The sequence below is a fragment of the Nesoenas mayeri genome (assembly GCF_963082525.1).
Source record: "Nesoenas mayeri genome assembly, chromosome: 4".
Taxonomy (NCBI): domain Eukaryota; kingdom Metazoa; phylum Chordata; class Aves; order Columbiformes; family Columbidae; genus Nesoenas; species Nesoenas mayeri.
Genome location: NC_137540.1, coordinates 50,534,501 through 50,550,983, shown reverse-complemented (window position 1 = coordinate 50,550,983; position 16,483 = coordinate 50,534,501). Strand labels below are relative to the sequence as shown.

Here is a 16,483-nt window from a genome sequence, read left to right as displayed (position 1 = left end):
CTACATATTCTGTGAATATGTATCTTTTTAAACTTACTGTCAATAAGTGGGGGGAAAAAAAAAAAAAGGCACCTACTGATATAATGAAAAACAGTGAGTAACTGTTTCCTGTTCTATTTCTTCAAGACACTCAAAATTGTATGGATATCTACCACAACCACTTATTCTTCAGCCAGCTGCTTTGCAGGAGGCAAACAGTGTCTTCCTCCTATTCGGTGCCTCCACACATCTAAGCCATTCCATGTCTCTACTGGTGTGGCTTTCTGCTATTTGCCTTTTACAATCCAATATAATGAGATTTTCTATTTTGTTCTTCACAGACTTCATGATGACACCTAACTCCCTCTTTGCCTTCTTGACAGTAATGGAGCCAGAATGGTGTCTGCAGCAAACTGTAGGTCTTTTGGTTTTTTTTGTGGCAAAGCTGAGAGTCCAACACTCTATTACACAGAGTTAGGGTTGTTCCCCACTCTCTAGCATTCTTTTGCACCTATTGGCACAAAGTCATCTAAACATTTTACCAGCCACTCTCTCCACTGTGAGACCTTTATGTGATTCCTGGCTATTCATTTTAGACAGATAATTCTGTATTAGCAGAAATGTTCTTACTTGACTATTCACTGCTTTCCGAGACCATAAAACCCATAAGACTCCATCAGTAATCTTATTCACTGTGGGGCCTAACCATTTATTCTTATTTTTCCTTCTGTCTTTAACGAGTAATCTATCTATGAGAAGAGTCTCTTTTAGACTTCTCAGTGCATGCTCTTGTTAACAGCATTTTAAAAAGCCAAGTATGTTGTATTAATCAGCATTTTCACTGACTCTCTCAAATAACTTTTTAATAGAGTTGTGAGGCATTGCTTCCCCTTGCAAAATGGAAATAAACTTCTTCATCTCTTCCTTATTGTATCATGCATTTCCATTTACCCGCCAATCTATTCTTTACTAGAATTTCTGCCAAAGAACTTCTTTCTTCTTCAAGGTCTTCTCAGATAATTGATGTCATGTGTGCTAAATTTCATTCCTCTCCAGTTAGTAACTCAGCAATGTCTTACTTGTGTTATTTTAAAGTCTAGAGTGAAAACCATATGGTCATAACATTTATTCTTTATCTATTAATGTGTTCTAATGTCTTTTATTAAAGCTATGGTTCACAAGTAAAGCAAATCCAGTGCTAGGGATACTAACACCAGAACAAAAACATTACAGCCACATGAATGTCAACTCAAACATGTTCTGAGAATTTTGTCTGGTTAGTTTTGCACTGGCAATTTCTATGTTGTATGACATATCATTTGCCTTTTAAGACCCTGCATAAAACCACTACAAATTCCAAGTTGTGCATGCTTACTAAATCAACAGAAATGCATTCCCCTGCCCCCATTTCAACCAGATGAAACTCATACTGATGGATTATCTGCTAGTGTGCATTTATGATGATGGAACATCAGCCTCACAGTTCATTTGGAGATTCATTTCCTTATAAAATATGACTAAAAAGCTCAAACCTCTGTTTTACATGGGTTCAAAAGTGATTACAGAAATTCATGGGAGAACATTCATCAGGACTCACTGCAGATTATTAGAATCTGCTACCATATAGTGTTGAAGTGTCTCTTTAAGCTAGGCCTAGTTTATTCTTCTTTAGGCAGTGCTAACAGTCAAAATTGGATCCAGATGCTAACTAAGAGAGACTTGATTTGATCTACCATCACTGTTCTCATTCATCATTAAGCTGTACTTGTCTCCAAAAATTCTTTTTACTCCAAAAGGCTATTTCAGTCTGCCTATTCCAAAACTTATTTACATCTCATTTCCCAGCTCTTGCCTTGGAGATAGATATATATAGATATATATTTAATGTATCTACATAAAGAATTAAGGCAATGTCCACATGAATACAGATAAGCAAAACACCTGAAAGTGGAATCGAAGACTGAGTGGTTATTGATTAGTAACATACTAGCTCCTAATGCATCTGACAGGGGGAAGAAAAACTAACTTCTCAAGCTGAGATTTTGTTGTTGTTGTTGTTTTTGTTTTTTAAAGAAATCTATGGTATTTCACATTTGTCTTTGAAAAACTTTTGTCCTTTCTTTTTACACAGAAGATACCACCTCACAGCAGCATCCAAAGTAGTTATGCCTACTGAATTTACATACAATCATACTGCTGTTGGAATGAACTACACTTACCAGAACACAGCACAACTTAAAAATATCTTCATAGGCTACAAATGGCTTTCTATATAACACCAAACCCTAAATATGTGAAAGTTTAGAAATCCAGACCTAAGGTTGTCCTGAGACATTGTAGCACTGTCCCTGCATCAGCATCCTAGGAGGGGAAGATACAACCTCCCATACACATGTGTACGCATATTATATCCATCTCCAAAGAGTTTATTCCAGAGTTCATTCCAACATAATAAGAAAAGCGAAAAAAGTTTTACACTGTTTCATCTTTATTTTATGGACTTCCATGTATCTCAAATATGATGATTAAGCAGCTGAATACAAATACAAATACAGAATCTTATACCATATATCTATACTGTATCTACTCAGTTACTGAGACTGCAACACAACGACACCGTCTTATAGAACAGGAACAGTTAGACTCTACAATACATCAAGACCTAGTTAAGAAAAACAGATGGTTTATTGCCCTACAGTTTTGCTCAGCAATGATCATCAAGCCACTAACTTTGTCCTTTGCTAAGGTAATTACTGAAAATCTTATGAGTTGGAGGTATCTGTAGCATAGCACACTATAGAATCATAGAATGGTTTGGGTTGGAAGAGACCTTAAAGTTCACTTAGTTCCAACCCCCTTGCCATGGGTGGGGACACCTTCCACTAGACCAGGTTGCTCAAAGCCCTGTCCAACCTGGCCCAGAGCACTTCCAGGGATGCTTTTACGCTGTTCCTTGGCATGGTGATAATTAACCAAATTACCAAAGGAGGTAAATGAATGCATCACTAATAAGATACAAATGTGCATTTGTATCCAATTTTTTTCTGAGTTTGAGGTGCAGGAAGAGAAAATAAGAGATAAATCTGTTTAAGAAAAATCTTTTAGCAAACAGAACCTACAGAATTGTGCACCATTCAAATGGCCTGTAAAGTCCAGGAGATAGAAGAAAATATTGACAAATCATTGATTCACAGTATGTTACTATTTTTGAAACCTAATTCATGAGTGAGAAAATAAGTTATCACTGAAATGCCCTGAAAAGGAATCTCTTCTGTGCATGAGGTTTTTTTAAAAATAAAATCTTACTCAAAGGTTTTCCCTACTTGTACCTCCCTCCAGAAAGAACAAGAAAAAAAGACATAACAGAGCTATTTCCCAACTTTCATCTACCTATTTGATGATGGAAGGGTGGGGAAAAACTACTGAAGGGAGAATGCTTAAAACAAACAAAAAAAAAACACAGCAAAGCAAATCATTTCAGATAACTAATATCAGGTCTTATAACTTCACTGAGCACAGAATCCAATAGAGGAATGACACACAGACCTGCTCCTCAAAATAACATATAATTTAGTGGCCTCTGAGAAATTATCCCCACCATCAGGTACAGTATCTTCATTTTCATTTTACAGAAATTTTAAAAATACATTTAATAGAGTGTGTCACTTTTAGGTCACTATCTCATCTACTTCAGATCTCTCTATAACTTATTCTAAGTTTTGCTTGTGCTCTTGTGGGATCAAGACCAAAGAAATGATACGCAGTTCAAGAGAAACAAATTCATTTGAATACGGTACCCTAGTGTTTCAGTTGTTAGCAACCCAGTATCAGGGAACCTTTCACTACCACTGACATGATGAATCAATAAAATTATTGTGGCACTAATGAAATGCACCTACTTTCTTAGTCAAACAAAACAAAACAAAACAAAACAAGGCACCTAAACCTGATCCTGAATCACAATTATTTGTTATTATTCTCTCTAGGCATTTTGATTATAGTCCTCAAAAACGTCACTGGAACTTTATTACGACATAGAGAAACTGCTTCAGATTAGAGAATAATTTCTCTGTTGACACAGAAAAAGTTGTAACTGTAATTACTTCCCAAGTTCAGGGTAGTACTTGTCACATATATAATTTTAAAGAAACAGAAAATTCAGTCTACAAACTGAATACAGCTTGCAATAACTCATTTTCAGCCTTGGTAAGCATGCATGAATATCACCATTTGAAGAATGTATTCTAAGTATTGATATCTAGAAGGATTTATTGCATCTTCCTCAATGGAGTTGATCAAATATTCTGACAAGAAACCAGTTGCTTGCAACATGGAATGTGCACAACAAACTAAATTATCAAAAGGGACACATTCCTCAGAACTCATGGGAACATACTGGGAAGCATGCCAACAGTATATTCTGTCAGAATTATGGAACCAAATAAAATGTAGACTTACTTTTTCTCTGATCCATTTTTTGTGACACAGATGGATGGGTAGGACTTAATACTGGCAGAGTGGCCATCCTGTCTGTGTTGCTAAAGGATCCACCTGTAGACCACAAAGTTGCCTCCTCCACAGTGGAAAATACCTGGGTGTCATCTTCAGACCCCTCTGCCAAAGCAGCATCATATGTAGGTTGAGGACTGGCTTGAGTTGTGAGAGCAAATGATTCTTCCTGGAAAGTGTTTCTGAACATACTTGAGTTCTTGTTCATTTGGTCAATGTGGGATGAAGGCGTGGTGGTCCAGGAAGAGTGCTGTGTGCTGAGATCCATTATGGGATCAGTCTTGGAACTATTTTCAACCATGTTTGGCAAAAGAACATCAGATGTTTCAATGTCACCATTAACTGTGAGGACCTCACTTCCGTTTGAATAAAAGCATGTTTTTTCTAACACCCCTGGAAGAAAATAAAAGAAGCACCAAAATTACCATCACCTGGAAGGGTAAGTGTTACCAATTTGGTTTGGAAGGTTAATAATAAATATAATGGCACAGATTAAAAAAAGTAATATTTATTTCAAAGTTAAAATTAAAGGGAACTAAAGTTAACAATTTAATGTAGCAACAAAATAACTGTAGCACATTGAAACAAAAGCTATGACTACTCTAGGATAAATAGAGAAACAAATGCTTCCATTAAATAGAGATGTTTTAATCTTACTTGTAGTACATCACTGAACTCTTACATGTTTATAGAGTGTAATTCCAGGGATCTCCAACATGCTTTCATTGTATCATAGTGTTAACAAGATTGGCAATACTTTTTTTTTTTTAATATTTAATTGTATCTTCTCTTCTTTTCATAGTAGCACCATCTTTGGAAAGCTAATTCTGAAGCTTCAAGGGAATCAATACATTTGTAATATATTTTGTATTCATTAATATTTAAAATGGAAAGAGGTATTGTTTTTCTCTATATAGGATTAAGTACTTTAACTACCACTGCTAAATATAGGTCCAAGAGTTCTTTGTCACTCTTCTCTGATACTGGATTTTAAAGATCCTTTTTTTTTTTTTTTCATTTATGATATCATAGACAAATATGCAGTTTGCTTAGTTGTATGTGTTGAACAGTTGCATGTAATTATAGTTCACAAATCAAAACAGCTGCATAACACTAAGGAGATCCATTCTATAATCATCAGGGTATTCAAACTAAACAGTAAGAGAATCTATTTTTAATCTGTGACAATTACAGAAATATTTCATTAATCTAAATAATATAGAAGGTATCTCAAACATATATAGGACACATAACTTGGTTATCCTTAATAAAAGCTACAAATACTAACTCAGTTTTTTTTAACCCAATATATTGGAGTCATGTTTCATGCTAGAAGAGAATCATCACTCTGTATCACAATATAAGAAAATTTTGGTAAACAGCAAAAGCAATTTTTGCCACTACCTAATCATGTAAAAGAGTTGAACAATATTAATAAACACAGTTCTGCTAAACTTGGTTGCAAAAAGTGAAAAGGAATCCCTTGAAACATAAAATCTCACAACTGTTTTTAATTACCCTGGCAACAACTGGTAATTTTAATAGCTTTTCTTGTTACCTAACACTGATATTTAGGAACACCTCTCGCATTGTTTCAAGACAATAAAGTAAAAGCAAGGGAGTGAAGGATATTTGTCCTTTCAAAAATGGGACACAAATACAACAGTCTTTCCTTAGACAAAACTAAAAGAAGCTTAAAACATGGCTTCCTCCAGCTGGACTCCATGTGGAAAGATAAGAGGTTTTCCGCTTACCCTTTCAGCTCTTTTTCTTCTCTTTCACCCCTACTGCTACCTACAGGCCCTTAGGCCAAGAAGATGGTCACATCTGAAGTGCATTATCAAGAATTCACCTCCTGTTGTTCTCTACAAATCCTCTGAACTCAGGGCAAATCACACAGATTCTTTTTCCACTCTGATATGTAAGTTGCTTTTTCCTAGGCTTTCATATTGATTTGATCCTTCATTAGCTGCTCCGTACAGATGACTCGTGAGTCCACACAACACCCACCACCATTGTTTTCAGTTTGGTTATCGTGTTTACCAAAATGGCTAGTTGCATCATCACCTCTCAGGCAGGCATCATTCACCTGTCACCACTCCACACTCTCCCAGATCCACTGCTCTGGCACCATACGCAGCCTATACCCACTTGGATACCCTGAGCCCCCTCCCCTGCTGTTACTGAATCCCTTTTCTTAGCCCTTCATGCACTCTGCAGCTAGATGAAATCGGCTGACCAGTCTGAAATTCAAGGACTGAGCAGGAGGAAATCTTTATCAATCACAGCTGCAAGTAACTAACGATATCAGAGGAACCTAACTTCCAGTTACAGGGTGAAGTGATTTTGGGCTGGAAACTTCATAGGTAAGAAGAAAAGAGGACCAGAATAGCTAAGAAGGGGCATTTTCTTTTTCATCTAGTAACCTTTTTCTATAGCAACTGGAACCACCACAAAAAAAAATTGTAAGATTCCTGAAATATAACAGGGTTTAATGCAATAGTTAGCATCTGAGATTTACTATATCCTAGTTTATCCAGCCTGAGTTGTTTTGGCTCCATTGTCACTAACTGGGAATAAATCTTTGTGTCTAACTTCTACTAGAAGAACCCAGGGGAGCTTTATATCTATACATGTTAAAGTTTCTGTTCTTCTACCAGCAAATGTTCATGATTCATTGGGATTTGGAGGAATTTTATGTGTGTATTTTACAGAAGCAACTAAATATCTCCCACCTGCAAATTATTTCAGCAGCATTTTTTTTTTTTTTTGCTTGAGTCCTCTGGCAAACAGGAAAAATGAATGTGCTCCAGTTTCACAAATAGGGACCAGTAGTAATGTGTTTTGCTAAAATCCAAGGAATTGTGATTGAGCATGCTCAGAAATTGTACTCACTCATATGTAGCTTTAATTAGATGCTTTGATTCCAAATAAAGCTTTGAATCTACATGATTCAGAAGCCTACTTTGTTTCAAGTTTCAAACTTCAGTAGGGTTTTTTTTTTTAGTTTTCAAAAAGTTAAAATAAGCTTCTTTTTTTCTCCTTTGGAAAAGTGCATCATTTTTTCCATAACTCAATAATAGCTGAGGGGATTTTTTCACATTGTCTCTCCTTCTCCCCTAGGCTCCCCTCTTCTCCACCACTCAACACAAAAATAGAAAAAGCCTGGAAAAAGTTGGTCCCAAAGAGCTACGAATAATGCTTTAAAATTAAAGTAAAAATTATTAGCTATTAATATATCACCCAGCAGAATAGCAGGCAATACATTACAAGACAGGTAAACTCTTGAAAGCAGTTTAAAAAAAATCTTTTGGTTTAATAGAGTGGACCAATAAATACCGCTAAAGAAAATATTGAAGTTACCTACTGGATTCTATCCCCTCCTCTATTAGCCTTATTTCATTCTTTTTCTGGAACTACAAATAATAGCTATGTCTAACTTAACCCATAAGGTCATTTACTACTGTCACTGAGATTCCCAAATGCTTGTTTCCTTCTTCAACCCATCTTTCCAACAATAACATTTTTTGTTCTATTTTCACTGTTTCCTAGTGTTAACAACTCTCCTCTCATTAACGGGTGTACCACACAATGAACCTTTTCTGCACAAAAGCATCCCCCAATTGTGTCATCTCAGCTGACAATGAGTAGTATTAAAATTTTTTTTAACAGTTTTTTCCCCTCACAAAATAACATGAACCTGGGCTCTGGTGCATGTGCCCTTGAGACAGGTAGACGCAGACCTCTCTTTGGCATTCCCAACTGACTAGCTCTGGATGACAACTCTGTTTCTACTTAGTATGTGAGGCGTTTGGATCGCCTTCCTGAGTCACCCTGTTCTCCCCTCAAATTTTCCTCCTATCCTCTCATCTTCCTAATGCATGGTAGGGGATTCAAGCAATTAATTTCAGGCTACAGAGTTCACTCTCTGGGTCAGGCTCTCATTTGCTTTGATTTTCATCCTTTGCCCTCCTAAAAATACTAGTGTATATCTTCAATCTTAAATTAAGCTTACTGGAGATTTTGTATAGTACCAAAAGCCCTGAAGGAACTATTTAAATTTTAAGATATCTAATAAAACAGTGTGATGCTTTGAAACAGTCAATTCTTTTTTAATGTCTTCACTAATAGGAACTAAATTACTCTCTATCAATGTCTGCTACGAGCTATGCAACAAATAGAGAATATGCATTTTATTCACATATACATGCACACTACATCCAACTGTTCTTCAGATGTGAGTTCATACAGCACTGTAGACAGTAAATCATAAGCCAGAAAGTTAATTAGTTGAGAAATAGCTGTAAACATTTTGGATTTGTACCTCCAGCTGCAGCTGGACATGTCCAGATGACGGAAATGTAAGGCGTGCTGGCCTTCATTGTGTTTGGTACAAAAATGAGGAACTGGCACCAAGCTCATTCAGTTTAAAGTGATGCTTTGCCAACAGTTTTACTGATCATTTTCCAGTTGCTGTTTACTATCAAAGAATTAATGTTTTATTTAAAGATCTGAAATGGACAGTTATGAAAGCTGAGAAACAGTCACACTGTTCAGGCTATTAAATTGAGATTTTGGCAGTGAATACTGTGGGTGATTTCTAGCAGTTCACAGTAGGAAATCTCAAAAAGACCAAGTTTAAAAAGCTAATGCAACAGAGCAAAGCAGCCTACCAAAGTATGTGTAATGGATGAGGCAGTTACACAGGGAATAAAAGACTGGTTCACTACTATAACTAGCAAGCATGAACCCACTGAGATTTGTTCTGCAAGGTCTGTCCCTATGACTCTGCACTCTGAAGAAATGGGCACATCACTGGAGATCCCATAGCACACCAAACCATTGCCCATCAGTTGAGCTGCAGTAATAGACTTCATCCTGCTCCTCCGATCACAGAAAGACATTACCTTAATTTGCTTACCAGCTGCCTAAGGGGCCAAAATGAGGCCAGCTGTATTTTTTTTTTTTTTCTTTTTTGGCATCTTGAAAGGTGACTTATTCAAATAATGGATCAGTTCCCAGAAAAAATGGAACTCAAAGTAGACTTTGTGGAAGGCATCTTTTAAAGAAGCTGCAGAACGAAGCCACGCTCCTAAGGTCCTGTGCAGAAAGGAGAGATCTTCCCTTTCATCAACTTCTGGCTTTCAGGCAACAAAGCATGAGCAAAAATGTCAGGATCATACTAAAGAGACAGAGGCAAAGACAGTAGCTACTTTTCATATTAATGGATGTTGTTGCCTGAAAGTTCCCAGTTGCAGCCATAACCCTGTGGTCTAATGAAAAATCTTATCTGGTGTCTTCTTTTTTTCCCTGTCTCTTGAGAACAATGTGTCATATAACTAGAAATTTTTATTTATAAAGCTTTTCTTAACCTAACAAATGAAATGTAATATACACATAATGGCTCTATTGCAATTCAGAAACCAATCCTGAACTCCATGCCTGTGTTAAACACTCCCTTTGCACTGGCTAATGAATAAAGCTCCATGGGCTCCTTGGGAACCAGTTATGCCACACCAGAACTGACACTTCAGTTACTGTGACCTTTTGTCCATCTGTGCTAGGTGAACTGCCAGACTTTCATTATTATTCTCTAGGTCACAAGAACAATTCCTCACTGACCTCAGTGATATGTCACAGCAGATGTTCTGACCTCAAGCTGTATTCACAGCATCTTTTTTTTCCCCCAACATTTCGGGTGTATCAGTAAAGAAGGCTTACTGGACAAAATTAGTTTTTATAGAGGGGTGAAATACAGGCTGCTCTGAGATACACTCCTTCGGAGTTTCTCAATAATATACCTGTGCTGGCAAGATCAAATTTAAGAACTGGCAGATCATTTAGTTGATGATTACCATCTTCCATCAGAAAAACTCCCAGGACCGAATGGTTTGTTTATATGTTAAACTCCTAATTTTAGACAGCTGTCTTACAGCAAATATTGCCATTGAATGACAATGGAATCGTTTATATTTCATACTGATTACACAATTGTAACTTATGGATCTCCATGGTGCAAGATACTTTACATTTTGAGGACATGTCATATGCTTCAAGGCTCAATATCACTTGAAGAATTACCAGCACCTCCACATGATTCAGGGATTGAGATGCTTTTACTCTAGAGTGTAACTCCCTGAAACTTTGCTTTCCTCTGTGTGACAAGAAGTTCCTTATGGGCCAGTACAGCTGGGTTCCCAAACTGACAGAGGAGTCTTGCCATATGCATGTTACTTAATGAACATGGAGGATCCAACAGCCACAAAGCTAAGCCTAGCATTTTTACTATAATGTAGTTTTCCCAATGTTTATTCTGTGAAGGATACACAGCTCCTTCTGTGTTCTCAGGAGGGGAAGCCAAAGGAGAACACAGGTCTCACAGACTGTATAATAGAAATGATCACTGTTCAACCAGTGACATGCAAGAACATTGACAGCATCTCTCAGGTGGACAAAATATTGCTACAAATTTCTCAAATGATCTGAGAACTGCCCAGGCTGGTTCATATTTATACAAGGATAATACAAATGCAGCTATTAGAGTGAGCTTTGTTTTTAGGAAGAGTAAGGTGAAAATCCTGAATACAACCTATCACACATAACACTTGTACTAATTTCCTATGAGAACCAAAATTAATCTCAAAATATGTGTCAGAGCCAAAATATAAACATGGCATGCTGATAATGTAAGGATGGTGGGTGAACCAAAACCTCAGTTATTTGCATATCCATAGTCAACAGTGCATCTTAGAGACTTTAATTGTAATCCTCATTCCCATCACTGTTGACAGACTAACAGATTTTTTCAAATACTATTTTGCAAAATGCTTGAATGCCTGCCATTGTACACAGACAAAAGGGTATGCTGCTGGCCTGAAAGTCAGGCATAATTATTTGATGTGGTCCTGCAGTGTGATCATATGCCCAAAAATTCCATCTGGACTGTAAAAGTCTGACATACATGAAACCATTCTTTATGTGTATCACAAGACTTGTTCTGAATTCTACAGAAAACAACAGACAAAGCATTAGGGTTGGATAGCTGTTAAGAGGAGGTGATAGAAGACCACACAAGTATGAGTTGAGGACACTGATATAAGGAATGGGAGGAATGGGATATCTATCATGGAATGCATTTATCGCTATAAAATAATTTCTTTTTCTTTATGGAACTATAGAAATAAAGTATTTTGTTTTCCCAAATAAATAACTGCAATGATAAGCAACTACGGTACAATAAAAAAAAATTAATTTGGTATAATGCTCACCAGTCATGAAGGACTGTTTAAAAACAATGTTTCAAGTGGTTTAGAACACTTCCTATCTGCAAGGAAAAGAATGACACACCTCGAGCTGGATATTCTTTATTCTTTTATTCTATATTTCTATATTTATTTATATTTATATTTATTCTATATTCTTTATTCTATTAATGCTGTATAACTGTACTGCTCTACTTTTCTCCTTCCTCCCCTGCCAACTTTACTGATTCTTCAGCATCAGAGTTTGCAATGACGTGCAGTCAAGAAAACAGATTTAAGGAAAGTGAATAGGAAAGTTCTAAGGTGCATACACACTTTTTCATGTGTATATGCTCTATTTAATTTAAAAAAAAAAATTACAGAAGGAAAAGAATAATTGCCTACAAATTTACCACTGGAAACAAAATAATTTCTTGCAGAATACAAAAGGCTAATTTTCTGATCAGTTCATTACCAAAGTCAAATCAAAAAAGTTCATAAGGTTGTAGACATATACTGAAGCTCTCTATTTATATTTTAAGCACCAGTGAAAGATATAACAACCACAGGATTTAACTCTTCCATTTCAGGAAAAAAATAAGAAGAGTTTTTCCTATATATCAAGCAATTTGTGTTAGCCTGTCAGGACTAACAACACATTTCTTACATTGTAAGTGATCATACCAATATTAGACTGTAACAGAATCCAGTTATTATTGATGTGAAATGAACATGGAGTATTCTCAATAAATAGAACAGACTCTGTTATATTACACACACTTTAAAGATGCCCACAGAATCTGTTCACTTAATTCCAGTCATCAGATATATTTGTTTCTAGGCTATCAATACACACAAAATAAAAGCTGCTAGCAGAGATAGAAGAATACTAAATTATAATCATGCTTATTCAAAAGATGCTGAAGGGAATTTTGTCAGTTTTAGATTTGAGTAGTAACACCAAGCCTTATTCTTCACCCTACAGTAATTACATTGACTTAAGAGGAGACAGTCATGATTTTCGCTACATAAGTAGGATCGGAACACATCGCATTTCCCCAGAGGACTTCATGCATTTTCATGAGTGTTATGTTGATACATGCCTCAGAGGAGGAGATTGAGTAGAGCCAACATAAATACACCTGCTTTTTTATCTGCTTTCTCACCAAAGAATGAAAATCTAGGGCAGAGGATATGAAGGATACAAACTGAATGCTAAACATAAGTAATGGCATCAGATTTCCTAATTGCCAGACTTACTTGACCTTAATCCATTTCAGACTGTTCTTATTTTAAGGATGCAACCCAAGACCTACTTGTCAATCATAACATTCAATAGCTTTGAGTTTTTTTACTTCCCTAACTTAAGCTAAATGAAAATAACAGGCCTACAAATTGTTGCAAATCCTTTACAGACTGAATTGAGAAAACAGATTTAAAATGTCTTGATTTTGACAGTGCTGAAGGTGCTATTGAGACATGTTCAGTTTCCTCCTGTGCTTGCTAACTGTTTGATTGTATGATGTGTATTGGAGGTTTTAAATAGAAAACTAAATTTATATCTATATACCTCACACATTACCCCACTTGTTACAGATGTGCTTCTGAAGTACTTAAGGAAGCTCAACTAGAAAATATTATCATTTAAAAAAAAAAAAAAAAAAGGTAAAAATCCTAGAAACACTCAGCATTGAAAGCAGGACAGGTGCTTTAACCTAGGGTTACTGTCTTTCTCATGTTGTATTTGAAGCAATTTAATGTTATGTCAGCTTTCCTAAAGGTAACAAAGGGAAGACTTTTAAAAAAATTATTTGTAATAAATTATTACCTTTTAATTCTGTAACAGAGTTAGTTAACAGACTAAGCCATTATGAAATCAAATATATCTGCAACACGTTTCCACAAAACATACTTGGGGTTCTGCATTGATATATACTTCATATTTAGAAGAAATTAACATATTTTTCCTTAGTTGAACAGTAATGTTTTGTAGGCTGTTCAGAAAGATTTGTAGCTATTTGTAAATCAACTTTCACCTGACAATAAAAATCAGATTTTTGCACATCAGTCCATGACATAAAGGGATGTCTTCCATTCCACTGACAGTGATCTAAAGTTCTAACATAATTATCTTTTTGTACTTGTAAAATGACTGCTGAAAACCATCCACATACTACCTGCTCAAAGTAGAGTGCTCCTCAAAAAGCTACTTTGATAAATTCAGAAAAGGTTTCCTCTTCAGTACTTTAAATACATTTTCAATATATAAATCTAAATAGCATATTTATTTCTCCCCACCAAACATCATTAAGTCACTAGGTAGACTAGTTTGTTAGACAGATGTGCCAAGATGTATCCTTTATGTCCACAATTACATTAACATTTGAGAATGCAGTCTCAGTTTTAGTCTTCTTAATTAAAAATATGTCAATTTACTCCATTAGCACTCACCTACAAAGGTAAGCAGGATCACCAATAAAAGGATAAGGGCACAGATGCATGGAATCAGTATTAGGAGCAGAAGTCGAAGGAACTTGGCAGAAGCCAGTTTCTGAGAGCAACCATCCCCCATATTATCCTCATCTGTTCCTAAGACCTAAAAAAAAAAAAAAAGCACACTTTTATAATTCTCCTGTCAATTAGTAACTCCTATATTTTCAGCAGTGGTCCTCCTCATTACACAGAACAACCATATGCTTTAAATACATGCTATAAATGCCTTTTAGATTCTTAATGAAAAGTTTCATGTAAACTTTCTTTTTGGTGGACAGCTTAGTGTAATCCATATAATTTAGTTTATTTCACCCAGTATCCACAGATTTACAGCTTCATTGAAATTTCTAAACATTTCTGATGAACTAGAAGTTGAATAGGCGTTTCATACAAAAAAATGTAAAATACATAATAAATGTAAGCAATAAGGCTAAATACACCTTATTTTCTACTTTAAAATAATCCATTTCTAATTATTCAAGAGCTCCATGTTCTTAAGTTTCTTTTATTAAGGAATCGAGCAACTATTATAATCTTTGTTTTAAGTTACAACAGAGTTGATAAGGACTGTTCACTTATGCACAATAATGCTGTCTCAATTTTAAGTACTTTACAAAATTATAACTTATCACAGTATTCTGTAGAGTTTGCAACTAAGATTATCTTTTCTATAAATGGAATACAGAAGAATAGAGAAAAACTATTTTCTGAATTCAATTGAGCTGCACAAAGTACAAAAATTCAAACGTTTGCAGAAGCCTAAACATGTATTCAATGTATATCTTTTTAAACGTAACTCCATTAAGACTATGATCTCATATACTGAAAAAATGTCACACTTTTTAAAAAGAAACAAAAACAAAATTCCAAATGAGTATTTAATAGCAGGATTGAAACTGTTGTTATGAAGCAAATATGTCTTTGTTCAAAATTGACCCAAAATAATTACAATTTTCCCTATAAGGTGAAATTGGATGATAGGATTATTAATTCCAGACAATGTCTTCCCAAACGATGGCTAGTAGTTTATCTGTTTTTTTCAGGAAGATCAATCACATTGAATTTGGTTGTGACAGGACACAAGAGTGTAAATGCATCAAATACCCTGACAGCCACTCTCCAAAGAACCTTGAGAGACTGAGCTCTACAACATATATATATATATTATTAGTCTTGTAAATGTCAGTCTCTGGGGGTTATCTCTTTGGCTGATGCTGCTGTAAGTGCCTTTCTGTGAGGAACAGGTTAGCAGACTGACTGGCACAAACAGAAGTTGTACTACTTATTAAGGAATTACTGCACAGAGATTAGATTTATATCCCTCCACTACCATTGCCTGTTTTACTGGCTTGACTGAGAAAACTGTAGGCATCAGGAGGATTTACAGCATAATTTTCCATCATTCTGCAAAGTCTCTTGTTCCAGAATGGCACAAAGACTATTTTATAAGGAAATTTCCTTGCTGGTAATATTAGAATTATAATCTATTTCTGATACTCCTCATTACTAGACACTGCAGACACTGTACAGACAACAGAATGTAAGAAAACTGCATTTGTGCAGTTGAATGTACCTTTTCTGATACTGCCAAGTGTCACGTTACCTGACCTCGAGACCCACCCAGTACAGTGTCCCACATGAATTATTTTGCTGCTTCCACTATTCAAAGTAAAGACCGGGTAACACTGAAAAGAGATATGGTACTGTCACGGAGGAGTGATCTAGGGTGGGAGGTGCTAGCATCTGAAACAGCCAACTCAGGGTGAGAATAATAAGAGTGGTAGCACTGTCTATTGAAAAGGTATAGCCTGGGTGAGTTGACAAGGTCTGTAATCTGGTTAATACCATTTCTCAAAACAAGAGAAATACAAAGAATGTTGGAGAGAGTCAACTGGTTGTCAGAAGTGTTTTTCTTAATTAACAGCTTATTCAGATGTTGCAAAGGCTTCAGTTCAAGATTTCAGGATATCTCAGCTAAAGTACTGCCCTTACCAGCAAGTAATACCTCAAATATAAAGATAAGGATTTTCATGGCTTTAGGAATGTAAGTCTAAGTGACAGACAACTTCTGCTTGACTATGTAACTTTCTGAAGTCCACACCTGCCTGTATTTTCAGATTAAAGTCTTCAAGGTCTGCCTGAAGTTTTGCTTCTGGTCATGCTGGAATACAGCATCTTAGCAGCTACTCAGGGCAGGCTTCCCTGAATTCCATAACCTTGGTTTGCAAAGCCTCTATTAGGCCCTCTTGGGAGGTCCGAGA

At 35.9% G+C, this 16,483-nt stretch overlaps 1 protein-coding gene across 1 annotated transcript in view; it reads right to left on the bottom strand.

The window, feature by feature from the left end:
• The window catches only part of CORIN (corin, serine peptidase), a gene marked incomplete at both ends in the record, with an annotated part of 135,988 nt that overhangs the window by 103,127 nt on the left and 16,378 nt on the right, over positions 1–16,483 (bottom strand). The window contains 2 exons of the mRNA XM_080343669.1: positions 4,438–4,881; positions 14,181–14,325. Of these exons, the coding sequence (XP_080199795.1) occupies positions 4,438–4,881; positions 14,181–14,325 (589 nt within the window). The remainder of the gene's footprint in view (positions 1–4,437; positions 4,882–14,180; positions 14,326–16,483) is intronic.